Genomic DNA, 20,632 nt, shown 5'->3' with positions numbered 1-20,632 from the left:
ATTGGCCCAAATTATTTGTGGTAGACTCATTGAAGTCAGTGACCACAAGTAAATTAGACCCATTAATTTTGATGAGTCTGAGTAAAAAACTTAGATGGGAATTCCACAACAACCCAAGCAGATGGGAGAGGTATAAATAAAATTATTATTATTATTATTATACACGGATGCCAACAGTTTTACTGCTTATATTGCATAATTACAAAATAGATATCTCATGCACATATCTGTTTTGTTATTTATTGATATTTAGCTCAAAGCTTTGTTAACGACTGCTCTGTTTCTACTGTTGCCTTTCTTTGTATTTTCGGGTTTTACTTATTTATTTATTATTTATTTATTTATTTATTATCTTGCTGTGTTTTATGCAAACCCGCTTAGGGATTTTGCCCATTAAGCGATATATTAAAATGCTACTGATGAGGAATGATGGTGATACTTTCGTTGCTCTTTTAAAATAAAATTCTTATTGGAAGTGAAGAACGGAAAGGAAAGCGACGCTTGCTCTGCCGAGATGCAATCTCCCTGTTACAACGAGTCAAGCTTAATGAAGTCAGCCTTGAAAAAAGAAAAGAAAAAGGGACCCCTGAGCATCTGCAGAGTGCACTTCTCCCGCCACCTGCCCATGCCTCTGTCTCTATCTCTCCCGCCTCCATCTGAACAACGGGGGCTTGCTTAGCAACACCCGACGACAGCAACCCTACGCCTCCGGTTCTCAACTGAACCTGCGGGGAGGGGGAAAACACGCTTTCCTTACCTCTACGTCGCCACTCACATGGCGACTTCCCGTTTCCCCCCTCGGCGTTCTTTTCCCACCGTTCTCGCGAGAGCTGTGCCTTCTCTCTCTCTCTCTCTCTCTCTCTCTCTCTCTCCACTTCCAGGACGTTGGAACGCGAGGCGTAGACCTGGCCGTGAAGAGAAAGTAAGTAAGAGGCGAGGGGGAAACCGAGCGCGAGTCGCTTTGTGGGGCCTCTGCGCGGGGGGGGGGGGGGAGAGGAACGCGCGCGGGGAGGGGGGAGGCCGTTTCGGCGCGCGCAAGACGACCGTTGGCGCCCTGAGCTGCGCTGGGCCCAACCGCCACGTGCCGCCTCCGCTCCTCTTTCCCTTCCTCCTCCTCTTCTTAATTTAACCGCCGGCCCGAAGTGCTACATCACCTCTCCACCCGGGGCTGGATATCGCTGCTTCCGAAACTGTGGAGCTTGCCGCGTTGCCATGTGGGCAAGAGTGCCTCTGAGCGGGTGCAGATCGCTGCTGCTGCCAAGGGACCCCGCGACCTTTGCCCTATCTAGAGCGGGCCATAGAACGTGGCTTTATCACATATATGGTGGATTGGTGGATTTAAAAAAAAAATGATCGTCTACTTGGATGGGCTTTTTTAAGGATCTAAATCTCGTTTGAGTAAGCTCGAAAGAGGCATCTGTGTTTCGTTTTCTTTCAGTACCGTACTGTGTTGCTTCCCCCCCCCACTACGTGTTGCTTTGGGCTTACAGCCATGGGCATAGCCAAAGGGGGCAGCTGCCCCCCTAAATCAATAAAAACACTTAACTAACGGAGGTGCTGCCCCCCCCCCCAACACAAATGCTGGCTATGCCCATGCTTACAGCCAGTCAAAAAGCCCCTGCTTTCCTGGATGTCAAATGTGTTGTACTGTATTGCAAGTCACTTTGGGTTGCCATGGAAGTGACTAGCCAATTTAATTAATAATAATAATAATAATGTTAATAGTGTCTTAGACAGGCAATTTGTTGCTGTACGCAGTCAGCTCAATGTCCCCTCATGCCAGCACTGATGTCCTTAGCAGCTTTGGGACCCCACATATCCACACCATACTTTTAAAGAACATTTCTACCATTTTTAAAAGCTATGGCTTCCTCCAAAGAATCCGGAGAAGTGTGGTTTATCCAGCACAGAACTACTGTTTCCAGCACCATTAATAAACTACAGTTCACTGGATTCTTTGGGAGGAGTCAATGGCAAAGTGGTATAAAGCTGCTTTAAATGTACAGTGGTACCTCAGGTTACATACGCTTCAGGTTACATACGCTTCAGGTTGCAGACTCCACTAACCCAGAAATAATACCTCGGGTTAAGAACTTTGCTTCAGGATAAGAACAGAAATCATGCTCCGGCAGCACAGCAGCAGCAGGAGGTCCCATTAGCTAAAGTGGTGCTTCACATATGTCACCACCCTATCCCATTTCCTTTAGTACTTGCATCTCAGTATTTGAGCTTCATCAGTATCAAAAACATAAGAACATCCCACCCACATAGATATCTGGTTGACAACAATGAGAACAAGATGTTTAAATGTTTGGCTTTTTGATCTGATCCAGTTGGGTTCTTCTTATGTTAGACACTCTCTTTAATAGGTGGACCCTAACCTGTGCTCTCACCTTACTAGGTGCTAATGCGTGTCTCATTCTTGGGAAACACGTGTGAAGCTAGAGATGGAATACATGAAAGAGCCTGCAACGGTCAGCCAGGGGAACATGTGAGTAACATACTGTCTTTGACAGCCATACAGGAAGGAGTATTGTCCTTCATGTGATATATGTGCTGGAGAGTCACTATAGTGTAGTGGTTAGTAGGCCTGGGTGATACCATATTGGCCCGAATGTAAGCCGCATCTTTAAAATTGATGGGGGGGAGAAAATACCCAAATAGAAGCCGCTCCATTCATCGCTGCTCCTGGCTGCATACAGGGGAGGGGGAGCAACTTTTCCCTTTCCTCTCTCCCTCCCTTCCTGGCCTTAGGAGAGAGGACGGAGGACTACGCAGGGGCCCTGTTTGCCCTGCACTCCTGGCTGCATACTGTAAGGTCACGAATATAAGCCACACTTTAACTTTTCACAGTCGGAATTTGGGGGGAAAGTGACACTTATATTCAGGCCAATACGGTATATTGATATACCAGGATCAGTATGAGGAGCATACTGCAATGTCAGCTTCACTCAGCGGTATATCGCCAGCGTTCCTTCCTCCAGTGGCAGTGCCAGCAGAGGGACTCAGAAGCAGTGGCAGTTTCACCAGCGATATACAGTGGTGCCTCGCAAGACGAAATTAATCCGTTCCGCGAGTCTCTTCGTCTAGCGGTTTTTTCGTCTTGCGAAGCACGGCTATTAGCGGCTTAGCAGCTATTAGCGGCTTAGCGGCTTGAAGAAAAAGGGAAAAAACTCGCAAGAACTCACAAGCCGTTTCGTTTTGCAAAGCAAGCCCATAGGGAAATTCGTCTTGCAGAATGACTCAAAAGACGGAAAACTCTTTCGTCTTGCAAGTTTTTCGTCTTGCGGGGCACCACTGTACCACTGAGTGAAACTGCCATTGCACTCTGCCCTCATATGATGCAGAGGAAGAAGCAAGCTGAATCCGTGAGGCTGGGGAGCGGGAACCTTCCCGATCCCCAGCTGAGCTGTGCAAGCTGTGTTGTCCCAGCCCACGAGCGCTGGGTGAAACCGCCTCAGTTCCTGAGGTGAGAGCTGGGGCAGTTTCACCAGGTGCCTCGTGGGCAGAGGCGAATGCAGCTTGTTTCTTCAGCATCACGGTATATTGCCAAACTGTGATGTTTGGCTGGCGAAACACCATGATGTTGAAAAGCTGATATCACCCAGCCCTAGCGGTTAAGAGTGTTGGACTAGGACCTGGGAACCAGGGTTCAAATCCCTACTCAGCAATGAAGGTGACCTTGGATCAGTCATTCACTCTCAGCTGAACCTACCTCACTATTGTGAGAATAGATTGGGGGGGAGCTCTGTATGATACCTTGGAGGTAAGGTGGGATATAAATGAAATAAATGAATAAGTTGCTTGTTTGAAATCAGTTGATATCTCCTTATATGTGGAGGACTAAAACTTATATGTGGAGGACTATTTGCTTTCCACTATGCAAGAATTTGCCATGCAGGGCTACTTTCTAAGAAGCAGTTCTCCCCATACATGTCCTCCTGTTATTTATACTCTCAGATGTGTCGGAATATCAAAGCATTAGAAATTAGTAGTGCTAGAAACAAATAGTCATTTTGCCTACTTGTTCATGGGTCAGAACCTACTTTGTCAGGTGCATCTACAAAGTGCTTCATAATTGAATTGTGAAATGCAAGAACAGACCTGACTCTCAGATTATTACTAATATTTGCATCAAAGCACTTGAATAAGCTCAATTCTTACCTTGTTCATCCTCAAAACAAGATTGTTTTTACACCAATCTAGCCAACTAGGCACATGCAACTGAGAACTATTTACTGAAGGCCATCCATTGAGTTGCCTCAGTAGCATTTGAACTCTGGTCTCATATGTTTGAATTATAACACTATCCAGGGAATAATCATGACTTTGTCTTTTGTGCATTTCGGTTTCAATGGTCATTTTCTTTCTTCCTTCTAGCCTGTGCTGCCAGTGTGGCATTGCAATTCCACCCAATCCAGCCAACATGTGTGTAGCATGTTTACGGACTCAAGTGGACATAACTGAAGGAATTCCTAAGCAAGTCATTGTTCATTTCTGCAAACAATGTGGAAGGTACCAACTGTTTTCTCAATCTTAAGGGCACTGACATAACATAACTTTCCTGAGTGCTTATATAAACATTTTAAAAAGTAAAAGTAGATGTGTAGATCCAGAAAAAAATGCCTTAATCCACAGTCAAGCAAAACTTTTTTTTAGGCTAAGGGAAAAAAATGCAAAATAGTGTGCAAAGGCCTTGAGTCTGCTTGTGGCCAGAGTCCTTAAGCAGAATTAGCAGGTATTCAAAAAGGATTGTTCTGCATGTTTCGGTAGATAAAAGGTTTCAACAAGGGTTTTGGAAGCATCAGCTTAACAATGGCTAGTTCCCTCTCTCTAGAAATACAAAAATTGTCAATTACCATGCCTTCTTTTTGTGGCACACATTGCAGAGACAGATAGTAAGTCTTGTAGTGGGGAAAGAAGCACTTCATAATCACCAGAACATCAATTGTCACAACGTCATTAGGGATTTTCAGAGCATAGTTGCTGAACAGAGAAATGTCATGTAGGGGGCATGTAGCTACCTGCATACTTTCCAAGAAATATGGAATATACTTTGTGGAAGGTATGGGCAGACAGATTGAGAGTCTTCTGAAACAGAGTGCTTTGTTCTTTTGTTGCATGATGTGAGACAGTCTCATCTTTTTAAAATTTATTGTTTGGTGTCACCAGTCAGATGCAATCCACCAGAAACTTCTTATACATAAGGGCAGTTAAAGTGAATAGGACTGCTGCGTTGACTATACATCATTGCTGTTCATGCCAAGATATTACATTTTATTTAAAGAAGTAGCTGTCTGACATAAGGACATTAATATAATTAGTATACATTAATGTTGAATATCATTATAATGTACCATGGAGGCATTATTGTTTTGGGGGGTATTGTTTTGTAGAGGGGGTTATTGTTTTGTTCATTATTATGTTATGTATTTCTGTGTTTTTATACTGTAAACCATCACATGGGTCCCCAGATGATGGGTGATGTGTAAATTTAATTAATAAGCCTTGATTTATATTTTGTATTTGAAATTGTTCGTGTTTTTCTGCCTTCATCATGGAGTTTGGCTAGCACAATAAACTTATATTCACACTGTATAGCATATTCTTTGAAGGTCAGTTTGTCTTAATTGAGGTAGTTGTTGAGTTGTCAGTTACCTCCAGCCTCTAATGACATTTTGACTTAAATTTTCCTTATTGTTAGTCAAAATTCTAAAACCTTTCACTGTTTACATCTGTTGTGCATGTTGATCAGCTGAGTTAGCAGGTGCATATGAATGCATCATACTTAATCACAACTTCTTTGACCATTTCTGGCTGTAACATTGTGAACCATAAACCTCTGTTTTTGTGGCATTCAGTAGAAAGCAATGAGTTGTTGAATGATGATGAGGAATTATTTTCAGATCCAAAAGACTAGGAAATTATTTTTGTGGCTTATTAGTGTTATGTAGTTATAATGCTATTTAAATATAGGCACATCATTGTATATATTTGGGTTGAGTCAATTTCATGTATTGCTTTTATTTTCAATTTTAGATACCTTCAACCACCAGGAACTTGGATTCAGTGTGCCTTGGAATCAAGAGAACTTCTGACATTATGCCTTAAAAAAATCAAAGCTTCCCTTAGTAAGGTTAGTCTTGTAGCTCTATATTTTTATATGAAATTGGAGTCTACTATATTTCTGTAAACTTCATTCTGCTTGTGAAAGCTGTGATTCTTACGTGGAGTTAGCCACTAATAATGAGTTGATTCTCCAAGCAGATGTACTTTGGTTGTACCTTCCAGTTCTATTTTGGGGGCACGGCATACAATGATAGTTCCTTAATGGTATGTACTCGGGCATGTTTACCACAAAAGAGCTGTTCCTTGATTCTGTGTTCACAAGTACCTATGCCATTAGAATCTATACCCATAGGCATCCACAGAAACATAGTGGACTGGGTTATCATTCTTCACCAGTTCTGTTTGTGAGGAAAAAAGCATAATTAAAATTATAAGAAGCACTGAAGAAATACCACTTTCATGATGTGGCTAGACATGGAAGTCGCCTGAAATATCTTCATCATTCAACAAGCAGTCTTGTATGAGAGATTGAGAAGCAGAATGGCCGTTGGACCATCTGAGTAAAAACCCCACTTCTCCCAGTGCTCCTTGTGTCCCAAGCTGTGAAGGACATCAGCAGTAATAGCCTAGGTGACAAAACCCCAACCTGTGAGGGACACTTAAAGTTAGGTGGCTACAACATTGTGGTTTTTTCCCTGAGAGCTGTCGTGCCCAAGAGATTCAGAGTAGAGTAGTAGGAACATGTGGGTGAAATGTTATTTGTAAAAAGATTTATTTACCACGATATTGTAAAACATCAGGGCTACACTATAAGGCACAGCATAAAACTTTAAAAATACAGATAATGTGATTAAGTTATGAAATATGTTTTCATCCATCTTGTCCAAGTCTGAATAGGCATTCAGACAAATGAAATTATGCTGTTATGTAGCTGGCAAAGAGATGATGATTTATTTAAAGTGCTAATAGGTGTAGGGATATGTTTGATGTAGCAGTTCCATTGGTGTCAGGGTTCCATTGATGTAAGGTAAAGTATTTGCTGCTAACTTAGAGGGTTCTTATAGCAGTTGGGTGGGGTATATTCTAAACAGCAGTTTATGGCTCTGTACAGGATTTCACTCCATGAATTTCCAGTTTGTGCATGAAGGTGAGCTGACGTTCAACGCAAAAGTCAATAAGCCAATGGGCAGAAGCAAGCCATGAAGTGGAAGCAGGGATTATTGTCATCATTTGTTGATTAGGAGACATACATAATAGTAAATGGAATATTAAAAGTTTTAATAAATGCCATGTATCATTTCCTGTATTTTAACAGTGACATTAGTTGAATGTAAGAGCCCAGACCTATGTGGCACCATTTCTGTTGTTCAGCATTTGTAGAAATATACAGTAATGGTAATCATGCATGCTCTTTCCTCCTGACAGGTGCGGTTGATCGAAGCAGGATTTGTATGGACTGAACCACATTCCAAAAGACTTAAAGTAAAGCTGACTGTACAAAAAGAGGTGATTAGACTTTGGAGTGACTTTTATAAATCAAAATTATTAGGGAACCCAGGAGTATGTTGTGTTAGCTAGAGGAAGTCAAGGATGTTCTTGCTTGTGACTTGCTGAGTTCTGAACAATGTTACAGCCATATTATGGACCATGAAAGTCAGTCCCATTAAAATGCTAGAATTTGCTTCCATATAAGCATGTATAGAACCAGGCTAGAGGTTTCTGTACATTGAAGGGATCCAGACTTAGGATTGGGGACCGGACTTAATGATATTTGTATTCCTTCCACTTGTATTCCTTCCATTTCCATCAGTCAGCTTTATAGCACAATTGTGAGGTAAGAAAGTAAGAGTAAGAAAAAATAGCTAAGTAGAAAGCTTGGAGTATTGAGCTAAGACTCAATACTTCAGAGCAGTGTTCCCCAACCTTGGGCCTCCAGCTGTTTTTGGACTACAATTCCCATCATCCTTGACCACTGGTCTTGCTAGTGAGGGATGATCGGAGTTGTAGTCCAAAAACAGCTGGAGGCCCAAGGTTGGGGAACACTGCCTCAGAGCATTTGGGCTATTAGCTGTATCTCTTTTAATGCCAGTTACTTTTTAATTTTAATTTATTTAAACAATTTATTGACCACCAAACCTCAATCATCTGTAAGCAGTTTACAATGATAAAATACAAAAATTATATGAAAGTATTTCTATACCACCACGTTATAGAAGATGGCATAAACTATAGAACATCAGGCAGTGGAAGACAGGAGTGCCTGGCGTGCTCTGGTCCATGGGGTCATGAAGAGTCGGACACGACTAAACGACTAAACAACAACAACAACAACAATAGAACATTAAATACCATTTAATTTTTCTAAAATGCATATAATTATTTAGATGACTTTCTAATCAAAAATTAAGTAGTAGCAAAGACCTTTTGCTACAAAAACATGAACAGATGCTTGAAAGTCAAAAGTGAGGATACCCGGCAAATCTCTGCTTGAAGAGTATTCCATAGCATGGGGCTGGCAACTCTAAATACCTGACTTCTAGTTGAGGCAAGTTGCTCCACCACTTCATTAAGGTCCAGGCCTTGCAAAGCCCGATTCAGATGTTAAAGAGAAAGAGAGCTGTATGCCATCAACAGGCTGGTGGCACTTTGCTCCAAAACTCCTAATGACCGCTCTCAGTGGCTTTATATAGATGTTAAATAACAATGGGGTCAAATGGTACCCTGTGGAACCCCATAACACAGGTGGCAGGGGGTCAAAGAACTCTCTCCCATGTTACTCTTTGGCTTCAACCACACAGGTAGACTGTCAAAGGTTACTCTCCAGAAACAACCTAGTAGAGATGACAGAAAAACTTAATCTTGCACTTAACTTCCTTCCATAGGTGATCAATGGGGCAGTTCTTCAGCAAGTCTTTATAATAGAGTATGTTGTTCAGTCTCAAATGTGTGATGACTGCCATCGAGTTGAAGCTAAGGACTTCTGGAAAGCAGTGGTACAAATTAGACAGAAGGTATGTTTGTGTTATATATACATGCATTTGTGGTTGCCTCGTGTACTGAACTTGTGTATAAAATATATGGCTTTTTAAACTCTGAGTTGCGGGGTATTGTTTTTGTTTCTTACTATGGTACATATTTTATATTGTAATCTCCCCTGTGATGCTTGGGTGAAGAGTGGTATGGAAATTTAATGAATTTTGAATAAGCTACAAAATGCTTCAATGTTTTTGGCAATTATACATGTGCCTAGGTCCTAGTATGTTCCACTAAACTTGCTCGAACTTAATGCTGAGTAAATACAATATAGTGCTGCATATTTATGTATTCCTGCTTAAGTAATTTCCAGGGTCTTATGATCTGTTTGGACCTTGGGTGAAATAGCAACCCTGTTGATCAGCCACATTTTCAGATGCCCTGGGGGCCTTTACATGAAAGTGATGTGTACAAATCTTATTTTTATTCTTAGACTCTACATAAAAAGACTTTCTACTACTTGGAGCAATTGATTTTAAAACATAGGCTTCACCAGAATACTCTTCGGATTAAAGAAATTCATGGTGAGTGATGTTTATGAAGCGACTAAGTTCTTGTAAAAGCAAATATGATATGAAGTACTTTCAGGCATGAAGGAGAGGCTAGGTTTTTCAAAATCAGAGCTTTGGCATATAATAAATATGATGTTTTGTGTATATAACGTTGGTCACACTTGGAGTACACCCATTGAAATCAGTGGGCTTCATTGCTTTCAATGGTTCTGCAGTGGCTAACAGTAGATATCACCCATATAATTAATATTTTGCATAGAGATGAAGAGAAGTATATTTATTACTTGGGGCTGCCATGCCTGCTTGTGTTGCTCACCAAGCCACCACCTCATCCAACCTTCCATTCCCTCACAGCTTGTTTGTGATAAGCATAATATATTGTTAATGAAGGGAGAAGTAGACTTGGCACTTGCATGAAAATCCATAAAAGCTCTGAGGAATATAGATCCCTGTGATAATATATCAATATGAACCGCCATGAGTTTTAATTCCATATACATGCTTTCAGATGGCCTTGATTTCTACTATGCTTCAAAACAACATGCTCAAAAGATGGTGGACTTTCTTCAGTGCACAGTTCCTTGTAGGTAAGACTGTCTTTAAAGTGTGTGATCCTTTGCATAGCTGCATCATGAATTAAAGTGTTTTAGTTTAGTCCCACTGAAGCTAGTGCATAGAAGTAGTTTCAGTGTTGCTCTACCTGGATCAGGGAATCTGTTTATATCACAGAGGCAGCAGTGGTGGCAGTAGTGCCTTTGCCTCTTGCCTTTTTGTAGGTGCTTGCAACAACTACAATGCTAAACTTTAATTGTCAAGAGAAAGCAGCTTTCTTTTCTGCCTTCAAGATGCTGACCCATCCTGGAACTTCCCCTTTAGGGTCCCTTGTCCCACACACCTCCAGTTTGAGAACTTAGGAGTGGATTGTTAAACATAACCAAAGATTCTCACTATTTTTTGTCATTTGTGGGGTTTTCACTTTCCTGCCCAGTTTGTTATTGTAGCCATAGAATTTCCTTTTTTTTTTTCCTTGTTATCTCTGATTTGGATTTGTTTTTTTAAAATTTCAGGTCTAAGTCATCCCAGCGTTTGATCTCTCATGACATTCATAGCAATACGTATAACTACAAAAGCACATTTTCTGTGGAGATTGTTCCAGTATGCAAGGTATTTTTGACTTGATTCCTAGCCCGTAATCAAGAAGAAACTGTCTTGGGGGACTTCCTGCTAAATGGATTGTTTGCACTGCCAGTGCTGTAGAAGCTAAATCTGCTAAGACATATGTTCCATTTTATTCAATGAGTCTATATAGGATTGTAGCCTAAAACCACAATAATATGAGAAAACAAGCTATCTATTTCAATCCTAGCATGGATTTCAAAGGGCCTGTGTACAGATTTACACATACATCTTCATCTCTGGTTAGTGTAGTTTGAAGGGATAACTTTCATGAGTGAGCGAGATGTCATAGCTAGAATTTTTCATACCATCCAGTATCCAAACACAACACATAAGGAGTCATCAAGTACTAAACAAGTATGTGTGAATCCTCTTGAGAATGTTAATTATTGAACTGCAGTAACAGTTTTTCCTCTAGACTGCTGGTACAACACATTGATATGGCAATAAAATCCATATTGAAGTATTTGTTTTTCAATTGGAACTTTTGTGTTTGGGAAAGACTTGGAGAATATGCTCTAACGATTTCAGAGATTAAGAAATTTTACAAGTGAAATGCGCCTACAGTTCTTACGGTCTGAAATCTTAACTACTAGCTTTTACAGAAATTCAGCTAAAGGATTTAGTTAGTTGCTTGTAGTTTCCTAATCCTCAGGCCTCCCAGGCCTCCTTTTAGCATTTTAGTCATTCTAACAGCAGATTTACAATAGGAATTGATGAGCTTTTTGTTTTTGTTTTTGTTTTGTAATTGCTTTGCTTTCTTTCCTTCTTTTTTCTCTCTGTTCAGGACAATGTTGTATGCTTGTCTCCGAAGCTGGCTCAAAGCCTTGGGAATATGAGCCAGATTTGTATTTGCCTCCGAATAACTAGTGCCATTCACCTCATTGATCCTAATACACTGCAGAGTAAGTTTTTTGATATTTTTCATATTAAAATGTAATCCAGTAATGCTAATAGGAATCACACTCCCATCAGCAGAAATTTACATGAGCCTGAGGTTGATGTATTTGAAAAACTAAGCTACAGGCTACTATGATGGCATCAGGTGCATTGAAGAGAATATCAGTCCTATGTGACTTTTCCCACACACACAAATCAGAATAGTGGCTTACAAGTAACATCTGCATTACTTCTATATTTCTTGTCTTTCAGTTGCTGAAGTGGATGGAAACACTTACTGGCGTCATCCTTTTAACAGCTTGTTCCAGCCAAAGCAGTTGGAGGAATTTATTGTAATGGACATCAGCAAGGCCCATGGGAGAAAACAAGGTGCTGGTGCAGGCATGAAATCCAACAAAGTAAGAATTGTTATTCTCTTATTTGCGCCTCTTCTAGAAGCTTGGCCAGATCTTTCTCCCTGCCTTGGAATTGTTTAACTCTGTCACATGTCATTTGAAAGCTGTCATACCATTGATCTATTTAGCCCAGTTTGCCATTCTAACTGGCAGCAACTCTTTCCCATATCTGCTCCCTAAGAACCTTTTAACTGGAGAAGCTGAGGATTGACCTTGGGCATTTTGTTTCCTAAGTAGGTGCTCTGCCTTTAAGCTATGTCACTGAATTACATGTTAGTCTAAGTTCTTGTATTTTTGAATGAGGTGTGCTTCTTTTGAAAGGGAGTTCTGCATTTGAGATATCACTCCCAAGAAGGTCATGTCCATCTTTGTCCATTTAATATCTCAGGTAGATAAAAATTAAAAGCATTTATGCACATTGGAATACGCCAACTTTTGCTGTGGATAAAGAAGGAAAAATAAGAGAATCCTTTTTAATTATTATGAATCAATTCTTACTGTACACTTTGTGTGTACAAAGTGCATTAACTATCACAATTCTGCATCAAAGTGACTCAGACTCCATGTGAAGCAAACTTATCTTTGTGGCGTATAAATTAAGCAAATCTGCATGGTTTTACTTTATTTTTACATTATTTAGTCAGCTTTGGTTCAACATGACATGACATGACATGCTTTGCAAAATCAATTTGTAGGTCGGTGTAGCATCCAGCATATACCATTGATACATGGAGTGGCATTTTCAGTACATTGCTAGAAAAACCATACAACGAATATATTTGATACACACTTCCTTAAGGATAAATTGGGGGAAATTGGCAGTTTGAGGGGAAATTAAGATGCTGAATTATAAAATGTGAGAGAAGGTTTGGTTCAACTCTTAACATATCCAGGTTTCATTTTTAATCATATGTGTTCTTTTCTCTTTGTTATTTTGAAGCATACACTTGCTGAAGCCTGGGTGCAGAAAACATCAGAGTTGAATACCGATACCCAATATTTCTGTCGTACTCACTTGGGGCATCTTCTGAATCCTGGAGATCTTGTGCTGGGGTTTGTAATGCTCTATTCTGCTTCTGGTTGATGTTCAGTTCCATTCTTGCATACCACTTTAGAAGGCTGCAGGGCTGTGCCCCTTCAGAACTAATAACTTTGCTAATTGATGCTAATTGGAGCTGGTTTTCTGAAACCTTAAGGTACTCTGAAAGCTGGGAGGTGTGACAGCACTGGGTAACGTTTTCTGCAATATAATGATTATAGGGAAAGTTGATGACAACATTGCATTAAAAGGAAGAGGATAAATTTGAGAAGAACTTCCTTTTAATAGCTAGTGCAAAATACAGTGGGCAGTATTTACCCTCATGCACCTACTTGTTAAAAGGCAGAGTAATTCACAAAGCTGAATCTTTTAAGAGCAATGTTTGTTTGTAATAGGCTTTTTACTTTAGTCGGAGGCAGGGTTCTACAAACCCATTCCCTAATGGTGAGTGCCTCTCCCTTTCTAGCAAGTGCCTGAGTTCTCTGAATTTTAACAAACCATTTAAAGGACTTCTGTGCATACCCCCAGTAAATGCTAATCCTGGCGATAAATGCTGCTGTTTTTCTCTTGGAGACCGTCATCAAGCAGAGATGTTCTAGCAACAGGTTCTAATCAGGACAACAATGGCACCAGTTTAGCCTCAAGGCCATGCTCAGCTCTTCTGCCCTTCTGATGCCAGACCTGTCCTCTTAGAGCCCTTAGAGTGAATTTTTCTTCTTCCATTTCCAGCATCCCTTATACACACTTCAGGACTCCACAGTTAAAAACATCCCTTTGCAACAACTTTTTAGAGGTGGCATTGTGCCATGCCTTCAGGATTGGGAAAATTAAAAGAGAACACTGAAGGCTGTAACGTGTCATTCACATGCTGACTCCTTAGATGCCCATAATAAATATTGTCGTATTGCTATTACAAATCATTTTCGCACCAAATGCTCCACAAACTTTGTTTCTCTCCAGGCTTCTGCCAAAGTCCCATGCAGAATGCAGGGAGATTAAATCCTCATGCAGAGGATTTGAGGCAGTGGAAGCAGGGCAGAATGGGCTAATGGCAACCATATATAATAAAAGTAGCAAGTAAGCCAAGCCAAAATGTATGGAGCTCTGATCTGTCACCATTATATCAAAGCCTCTATAACATATCTCAAACCAAGCTGTTAAATGGACATATTTATATAATTTTAAAACACAATTAAAATCTTCTCGATGCCAGTCTTAAGGCAGCCCAAGTAGGTGGATAATTTGACATTTAATAAAGGTACAAGGTCTTGAGTTTTAGCAAGTCTCCATTCTTGTTACTGTTTTGATTATTTGTTACATTTTCTGTATGAACATCCTCTGCTTTTCAAAACTTTTCCTTCTTACATACCAGCAGTGCCTGTTGTTGCTGCTGCTGCTGCTGCTGCTGCTGCTGCTGCTGTTCTTGTTACATTTTCTTTCCCATTCTGCTTTTCTGTTTCTATTAGAAATATTGACATTTCTGAGTTGTGTAGAAGTATGATACAGTTAACAAAGAAACCCTTCTGCATATTCTTATTTTAGGTTTGACTTAGTGAACTGCAATCTAAATGATGAATTTGCAAATAAGATGAACCCACATAATGTTCCAGATGTGGTAAGTTTTTGATACTTCTTTCCTTCCTTAAACAAACATTTGGGCACTGATGAACAGTTGAGTTGAATTAATTTTATAATGAAATGATTTTAGAATGTTGTACTGTTTTATTGTTGTTAGCCGCCTTGAGCCCGGCTTTGGCTGGGGAGGGCGGGATATAAATAAAAATTATTATTATTATTAAGATCATCATGATATAGACCAAGAATCTCAATCTCTTTGCTAGCATAGGAAATTATATAGTCTTTGATTCCCTTTATATGTCTGGGTTTCGTTTCCTGTCAGCCTAAGCTGTCTGTCAAGCCTTATGCCCATCCTGCACAACTTTGCTCCCTTTGTCTCCCACTAGTGTCTCTGTGCTTTCTGCCTGTTAGGTCAAGAAAAGTGTCATTTGATGAAAATCCTCCCCAAATCTTTTGCTTCTGCATAATGCTAGACAATGGAAGCCTTGTCGATTCTGTCTAGGTCATGAAGGCTCACTTCACTATACCTTTCCCAGTATGTGTAGTCATTCCAGAAGCAGAAACTGGAGCCTTGGTGGTCCACATACAGCCCATGAAGTTTGTGTTGCTTAGCCTGCTATAGTGGCCTTTGGTGTCATTGATACTGCTAAAAATAAAAATCACCCTCCTGCTTTTCCTGAATTTGTACCTTTGTTCATTTATTCATAGATGCATTATTTAGTCCCGCCAATATATCTCTGGTGTTTTTATACTGAGGTTTTTATACTTTCTGTTTTTTCTTTATTTTTTTTTGTCATATGGAAATCTTAACACCACTTTAATGATTGCAAACCTGAATATTCTGGTGGAATAGTTAAGAGTATGAGCGATGAGTTCAGTCTCTGCTTCAAATGTCATTCCACCCATGAACTGACGGTGTGTATAATATGTCACATTCCGTGTCTGTCTTCCTTTCCCAGACATTAACATGGAGGCAGTAATGCTGGCAAATCTTACAGTAATATACAATATATATGAAGTACTTTGAGCATTTATGCAAAGCAGTACAAAAATATTTAATAGCTTCCTTCAATATTCGTTCCCCCCACTGCCCCTTGTGGTCAGTTTTAACACTACAGTTCTGTAGTTGCTTCAAATACCAACAGGGCTGTTTTTACCCAGGGGTGCAGGGCGCCCAGGTGCCAAATTCTGGGGTCGCCAAATGTATTCGGGGGGGGGGGCAAAAAACCTCAACAAATTTGGAGTTGCCCCCCTAAAAAAAATTGGGGCAGCTAAACTACATTGGGGGCGGCTAAATAAATGGGGGGTGGGGCGCTGGGCAGATCTTTGCACCCTGGCAGCGCATATGCTAAAGACGGCCCTGAATACCAATTTTCATTTAAGCTTTCTCTTTTAATGGATCCCTTAGTATTGTTCTGTAAGTGGTATTTCTGACACAGTACCTCACCTTCCCCTTTCCATTCTTAGGTTTTGATCAAGAAGAGCTATGATCGCACAAAACGTCAGCGTCGCAGGAACTGGAAACTGAAAGAATTAGAAAGAGACAGAGAGGGCATGGATACAGATGATGAAAGGTATGGGGGGGGCTGTTCTGTATTATCTCCCATTTGTTCAACCACCCATTACATAATTTTATGAGCAAAATAAGGTGGTAGAGAAAACAACTTTGATTTCATGCATGCTCTTTAGACCAGGGGTAGCTAAAGTTGTATCCCCCCGATGTTGTTCATTTCCAGTTCCCATCATCCCTGACCATTGACCTAGAGGGCACCAAGTTGGCTCCCCCTGAGTTTAGACTAATGCTGAGGCTTGTGGCTGAATTCCATCATGGGTGCCATGTGAAGAGTTCTGTTAAGTCTTGAAACCTACAATCTACAAGATATTTTGTAATAAAAATTGCAACATGGATTTCACAAAATGAAGCAAATGTGGGACAGTAGACCCAGAGGGGGAGAGAACTGGCCCTTTGTGTATTTTGCATTTTGAAAGTTTGCAAAAGTTGAACATCTAGACAGGAAATCACAAGGTGATTTCTAGACTAATGTTCTTCTATAATCTCCCAAGAAGTCAGTGAGCTCAAAACTCACTGAGTTTCAAAACCAAGATGGAACATAAGAGCAGTCTTTCTATATTAGACCCCCCAAAACCCATCCACTCCAACTCAGCTTATGCTACAGGACTTAACTGAGATTATTTCAAACATTGGAGATTGCCTCATCTTGAAATAGCAGGATGGGCTGTTGCTAAATTATTAAGAGAACTTTTATCTTGTGGAAGGATCCTAACTGCATTCTACCTTTGCGGGAGTGTGGTTTTCCAGTAGTATGCAACATAGTGTGCTCTAGGATGGGCGACCTCAGTTTTCCCATGGATCTGTTAACTTGATATAAACTGAATGATCTTGGGTGCATCTTACCTACTAAACTAGTGTATGAAAGTTTGCTACCAGAGCTTTGTTCCTCAGTGCAGGAACTGAATAGCCTTTCAGCTCTGGAATATTATAGGCTAAGCTGATTGCTGGAATCTGGACGAGAACGCCAGTTGCTACATGCAGCAAGTAAATTAGATGCCGCAGAGTTTGAACATTTTAGAAATTTACATTGATGTTGTTTCAGACTGGAATTGATGTAACGTGTGGTTGAATCTCATGAGTGGTTTTCCCCTCCGGTTGTAAAACAGCTACAACAGACTCCAATTTTGATGTCTTGGGTGAGGGGATATTTAACCATTTCCCTCCCACACAAACCCTGTTTTCCTACAAGTGATTATTAAAGCACTTTTATACTACCATTTTAGTATGTTTAGGGAAGTTTTTAAATGTTTGATGGTTGTTTTTTTTTAATATTTTGTTGGAAGCCACCCAGAGTGGCTGGGGAAACCCAGCCAGATAGGTGGCGTATAAATAATAAATTATTATTATTATACCATTTATACTATTGGAATTCTTGGCAGTGTATAACAAAATCAATGCATGATAGTCAAACAATTGAAAAACTGATGGAAACAGATGGGGGAAAGAAAGGTAAGAAAGGGCAACCCAGTCTGATGAGTGGGGTACAAATAATCATTATAATTATAATAACTTTACAGATACCAGTCTTTTCCCACAGTGTGTAAAAGCAGCAGGAGGTGTTTGATGGCAGGGGTCAGTCTCTGGAGAGATCCAATGAGGAATCTCCCATGTCACATCTTAGCACTTTCTAATTTGAATTTTTCAAACTAATTTTACTTGCTCAGCTTGTGAATGTTCATCTTTCCCAGTAGTCAGACATAGTTTATATAGCCTCTAGGCAAAAATATTTAGTTTTCTGTGTTCTGTTTATAGTTTATGAGTATAATGGTATTAGAATGCACCTAATCCCCAGAAAAAGTAGTAAAATTGCTCACTTTTATTTCTACTTTTATAGACAATACCAGGACTTCCTAGAAGATCTTGAAGAAGATGAGGCTATTAGAAAAAATGTCAATATTTATAAAAGTAAGTTTCCTACGTGAAGTATTTACCTTTTTTTACGGTATTGTAATGCCCAGAAATATTGCCTGTCTACAGTGGTGTCTGGAATTCACAACCAATGGTGGCTACTCTTAAATTTTCTAGTTAATATGTCTTCTGTCCACTGTTTCTGTCTATTGTCATGATCTAAGTATCTGGAGCTAAATGCTCCAAGCCAATTTAATGACATTTAGGAGGATGAGAAGCTACAGAAGTACATAATAACTGCCGGCATCTCTTGTCGCATTCTTCCTTTCCCAGAGCATGCATTAGACCAGCTTAGGACTGGTAATGCATCATCATCTATCTCCCCAGGTTACATCAACTTAAGGAAGCTTTGTCTTGACCATGCTGCATTCCCTGGCATGCAGGAAAATACTGTGCTCCTGCAAGCACACTTAATCGCCTCCTGGAGGCACAGTTTGTCTGACATTAGTAGAGTATCTGATGAGCTGAAGTTGGCAAACAGGATGAGGAAATTGACCGCCTGACCAAGCCCTTAGCAACTTAAGAGTACCCTGGAGGAGCAAATGAAATTAGGGTTCTCTCCCCAGGACCAGGATGCTGTAAGCTTTTAAGGACTTGGGCTCCTTTGAAGCTAAAAGGATGTGGGGCAGTAATTAGGGGCAGTCAGAAGGAACTTTGTCTTAACCTAATTATTCCCTGCTCCAAGGAGATCTTAAGCTGTGATGCAGGCAGCAACCCTAACAGCTTAATGTATCCTTTAAAAATCAAAATAAGAGTAAGGGATATATTCTTGTTGATCCCAGGTCTCCCCACTCCTCTCCAAATCCTTTTGTACACAAGGAGGGGAAGAGAAATATATTCCCCTTTCCCCATTGTTCAGGATAAGGCTTAGATAAGCAGCTCACTTAGTCCCAAACTTCAGCAGTCTTGCATTATTTTTCTGATGGAGGGGACAGGGCCCCCCAAACATTTATTTTCTTTGTGGTCTTCCAGTTTGTTCCCTCTAGTGATGAAGTGTATTACCATCCAGAAACCTCTGCACACTTGAACATCCCTGATATGCAGAATTTATGTCTATGTTTGTTTGTTTTTTGAATAGAAAGGAGCGCAAACTGTAGGAGACAAAGGGCTGTATGTGTATACTGCCCTCATTCCGCCATGTAACTAACAATAGCAGGGCAGAGAATAGACACAAGCACTTGGTATGAATCCTGGGCGAAAGGGAAGCAAGTGGTCTGCTGCTTGCTCTCTTCAACCTTTTGGGGGAAGGATAATTAGTATTCTATTCCTAATTAATTATTCTGATCCTAATTAATCTTGCACTATAATTATCCATCACTCAGGTTTAGACTACAAAGCAGGCATTAAAGCTATTGTGGAGGTACAGGGAGAGAGCAAATATTTTGAAAAGAATCTCCATTGTTTTCTTAAAGAATGGCTAGCCGTTTGACAGTTAGCTCAGTTGGTTAAATAAAGTGATTTTTATTTTATTTTATCTTTTGAGGTCTTATGTTGCTTTATGTTTTTATAGATGCAGTCATTCCTGTAGAAAGTGACACGGATGATGAGGGTATTCCCCGGATCAGCCTTGCTGAAATGTTGGAAGATCTTCAGATATCTCAAGATGCTACTGGCGGAGAAGGCGCTGATATGTTGACGGAATAAGCTAATAGGTCTTGTTAATGTGAATATTTTTCTTCCTTAAGGAAAACTAGTTATTACAGGACCCTATTATAGACATTCATAGACTTGATGTACAAAGTTATAATCACAGTAAATTTTGAACAACAGTTCAACAATAAATCATGCTGGAAAGTGTCATTAATGGCTAATAAATTCATTGTGATATATACTAAACCTGAACGGCATTCAGACTGTGTGATTATGATTATTTTTACTTGTTTCTAAATTTGTATAGGTATGCAAATACAAAGATAGTTCCAAAGCCGTGTCACTCCCTGAATTTGTTTATGCTTTGGCAATCTGTAATCTGCACCTGGGATCTCTGGTGTGTTTATGTGTATTGCAGGGCTGTTCCCAGTAACGTCATAAACTCTTCTAATCTACTTTAAACTACCATTTAGTTAGAAATACAAATCTTGCATTCAGTTGCTATATGAAGCTGCAGGAAATGAAGAATGTGGAGGAAAGTGGATGGAACTCATATTTCTGTAATACAGGCATCTAATAACTGTCTAGAATATAGGCCCTAGATTACAAGAAGCTTAATTTTAATTCCCTCTAGCGTTATTGGCAGCTGATGCCCCATAGTGAGATGTTACTGTGTGCTTTGAAAATTAGCCACATTCTATCTAGGGCTCAGGCTTTCTAAAAGTTAACTTTGCGTCAGTCCCGTTGAGGCAGGCTACTGTTTTTCTTGGAAGGGAAGGGAAGCTTAGGAGGTTGCATCTTTGTTCTGGAAATCCATCTCTACATGTCTGTCTCTTGCACAGGTGAAGGGAACTGATGT

The 20,632-nt window shown here is 40.2% G+C and overlaps 1 protein-coding gene across 2 annotated transcripts; it reads left to right on the top strand.

Moving 5' to 3' along the window:
* Positions 1 to 856: 856 nt before the first annotated feature.
* On the top strand, positions 857 to 20,030 carry NMD3 (NMD3 ribosome export adaptor). Of its 2 annotated transcripts, none has more exons than XM_081862573.1 (16): positions 857 to 926; positions 2,402 to 2,491; positions 4,381 to 4,515; positions 6,040 to 6,136; positions 7,495 to 7,575; positions 8,952 to 9,080; positions 9,536 to 9,626; positions 10,123 to 10,201; positions 10,682 to 10,778; positions 11,578 to 11,695; positions 11,943 to 12,088; positions 13,026 to 13,138; positions 14,667 to 14,739; positions 16,170 to 16,276; positions 18,110 to 18,180; positions 19,694 to 20,030. In XM_081862573.1, the coding sequence occupies exons 2-16, from the start codon at positions 2,448 to 2,450 to the stop codon at positions 19,825 to 19,827; spliced, it is 1,515 nt and encodes a 504-aa protein (XP_081718699.1). In that variant the 5' UTR covers positions 857 to 926; positions 2,402 to 2,447; the 3' UTR covers positions 19,828 to 20,030. The 2 variants fall into 2 exon arrangements, with proteins under 2 accessions (XP_081718699.1, XP_081718700.1); XM_081862574.1 differs by lacking the exon at positions 857 to 926 and adding an exon at positions 1,117 to 1,324.
* The last annotated feature ends 602 nt before the right edge of the window (positions 20,031 to 20,632 follow it).

This window comes from Podarcis erhardii, assembly GCF_964252035.2.
Source record: "Podarcis erhardii genome assembly, chromosome: 5".
NCBI lineage: Eukaryota > Metazoa > Chordata > Lepidosauria > Squamata > Lacertidae > Podarcis > Podarcis erhardii.
This window is presented reverse-complemented; position numbering and strand designations above follow the sequence as displayed.

What these genes read in the sequence shown, in the direction of transcription:
- NMD3 (XM_081862573.1), top strand. Translation starts at nt 2,448, where the DNA reads ATGGAATACATGAAAGAGCCTGCAACGGTCAGCCAGGGGAACAT. An exon ending in TGGTACAAATTAGACAGAAG is followed by an intron (nt 9,081 to 9,535) that starts GTATGTTTGTGT and finishes TTTTATTCTTAG; the next exon opens with ACTCTACATAAAAAGACTTT. An exon ending in AAATGTCAATATTTATAAAA is followed by an intron (nt 18,181 to 19,693) that starts GTAAGTTTCCTA and finishes ATGTTTTTATAG; the next exon opens with ATGCAGTCATTCCTGTAGAA.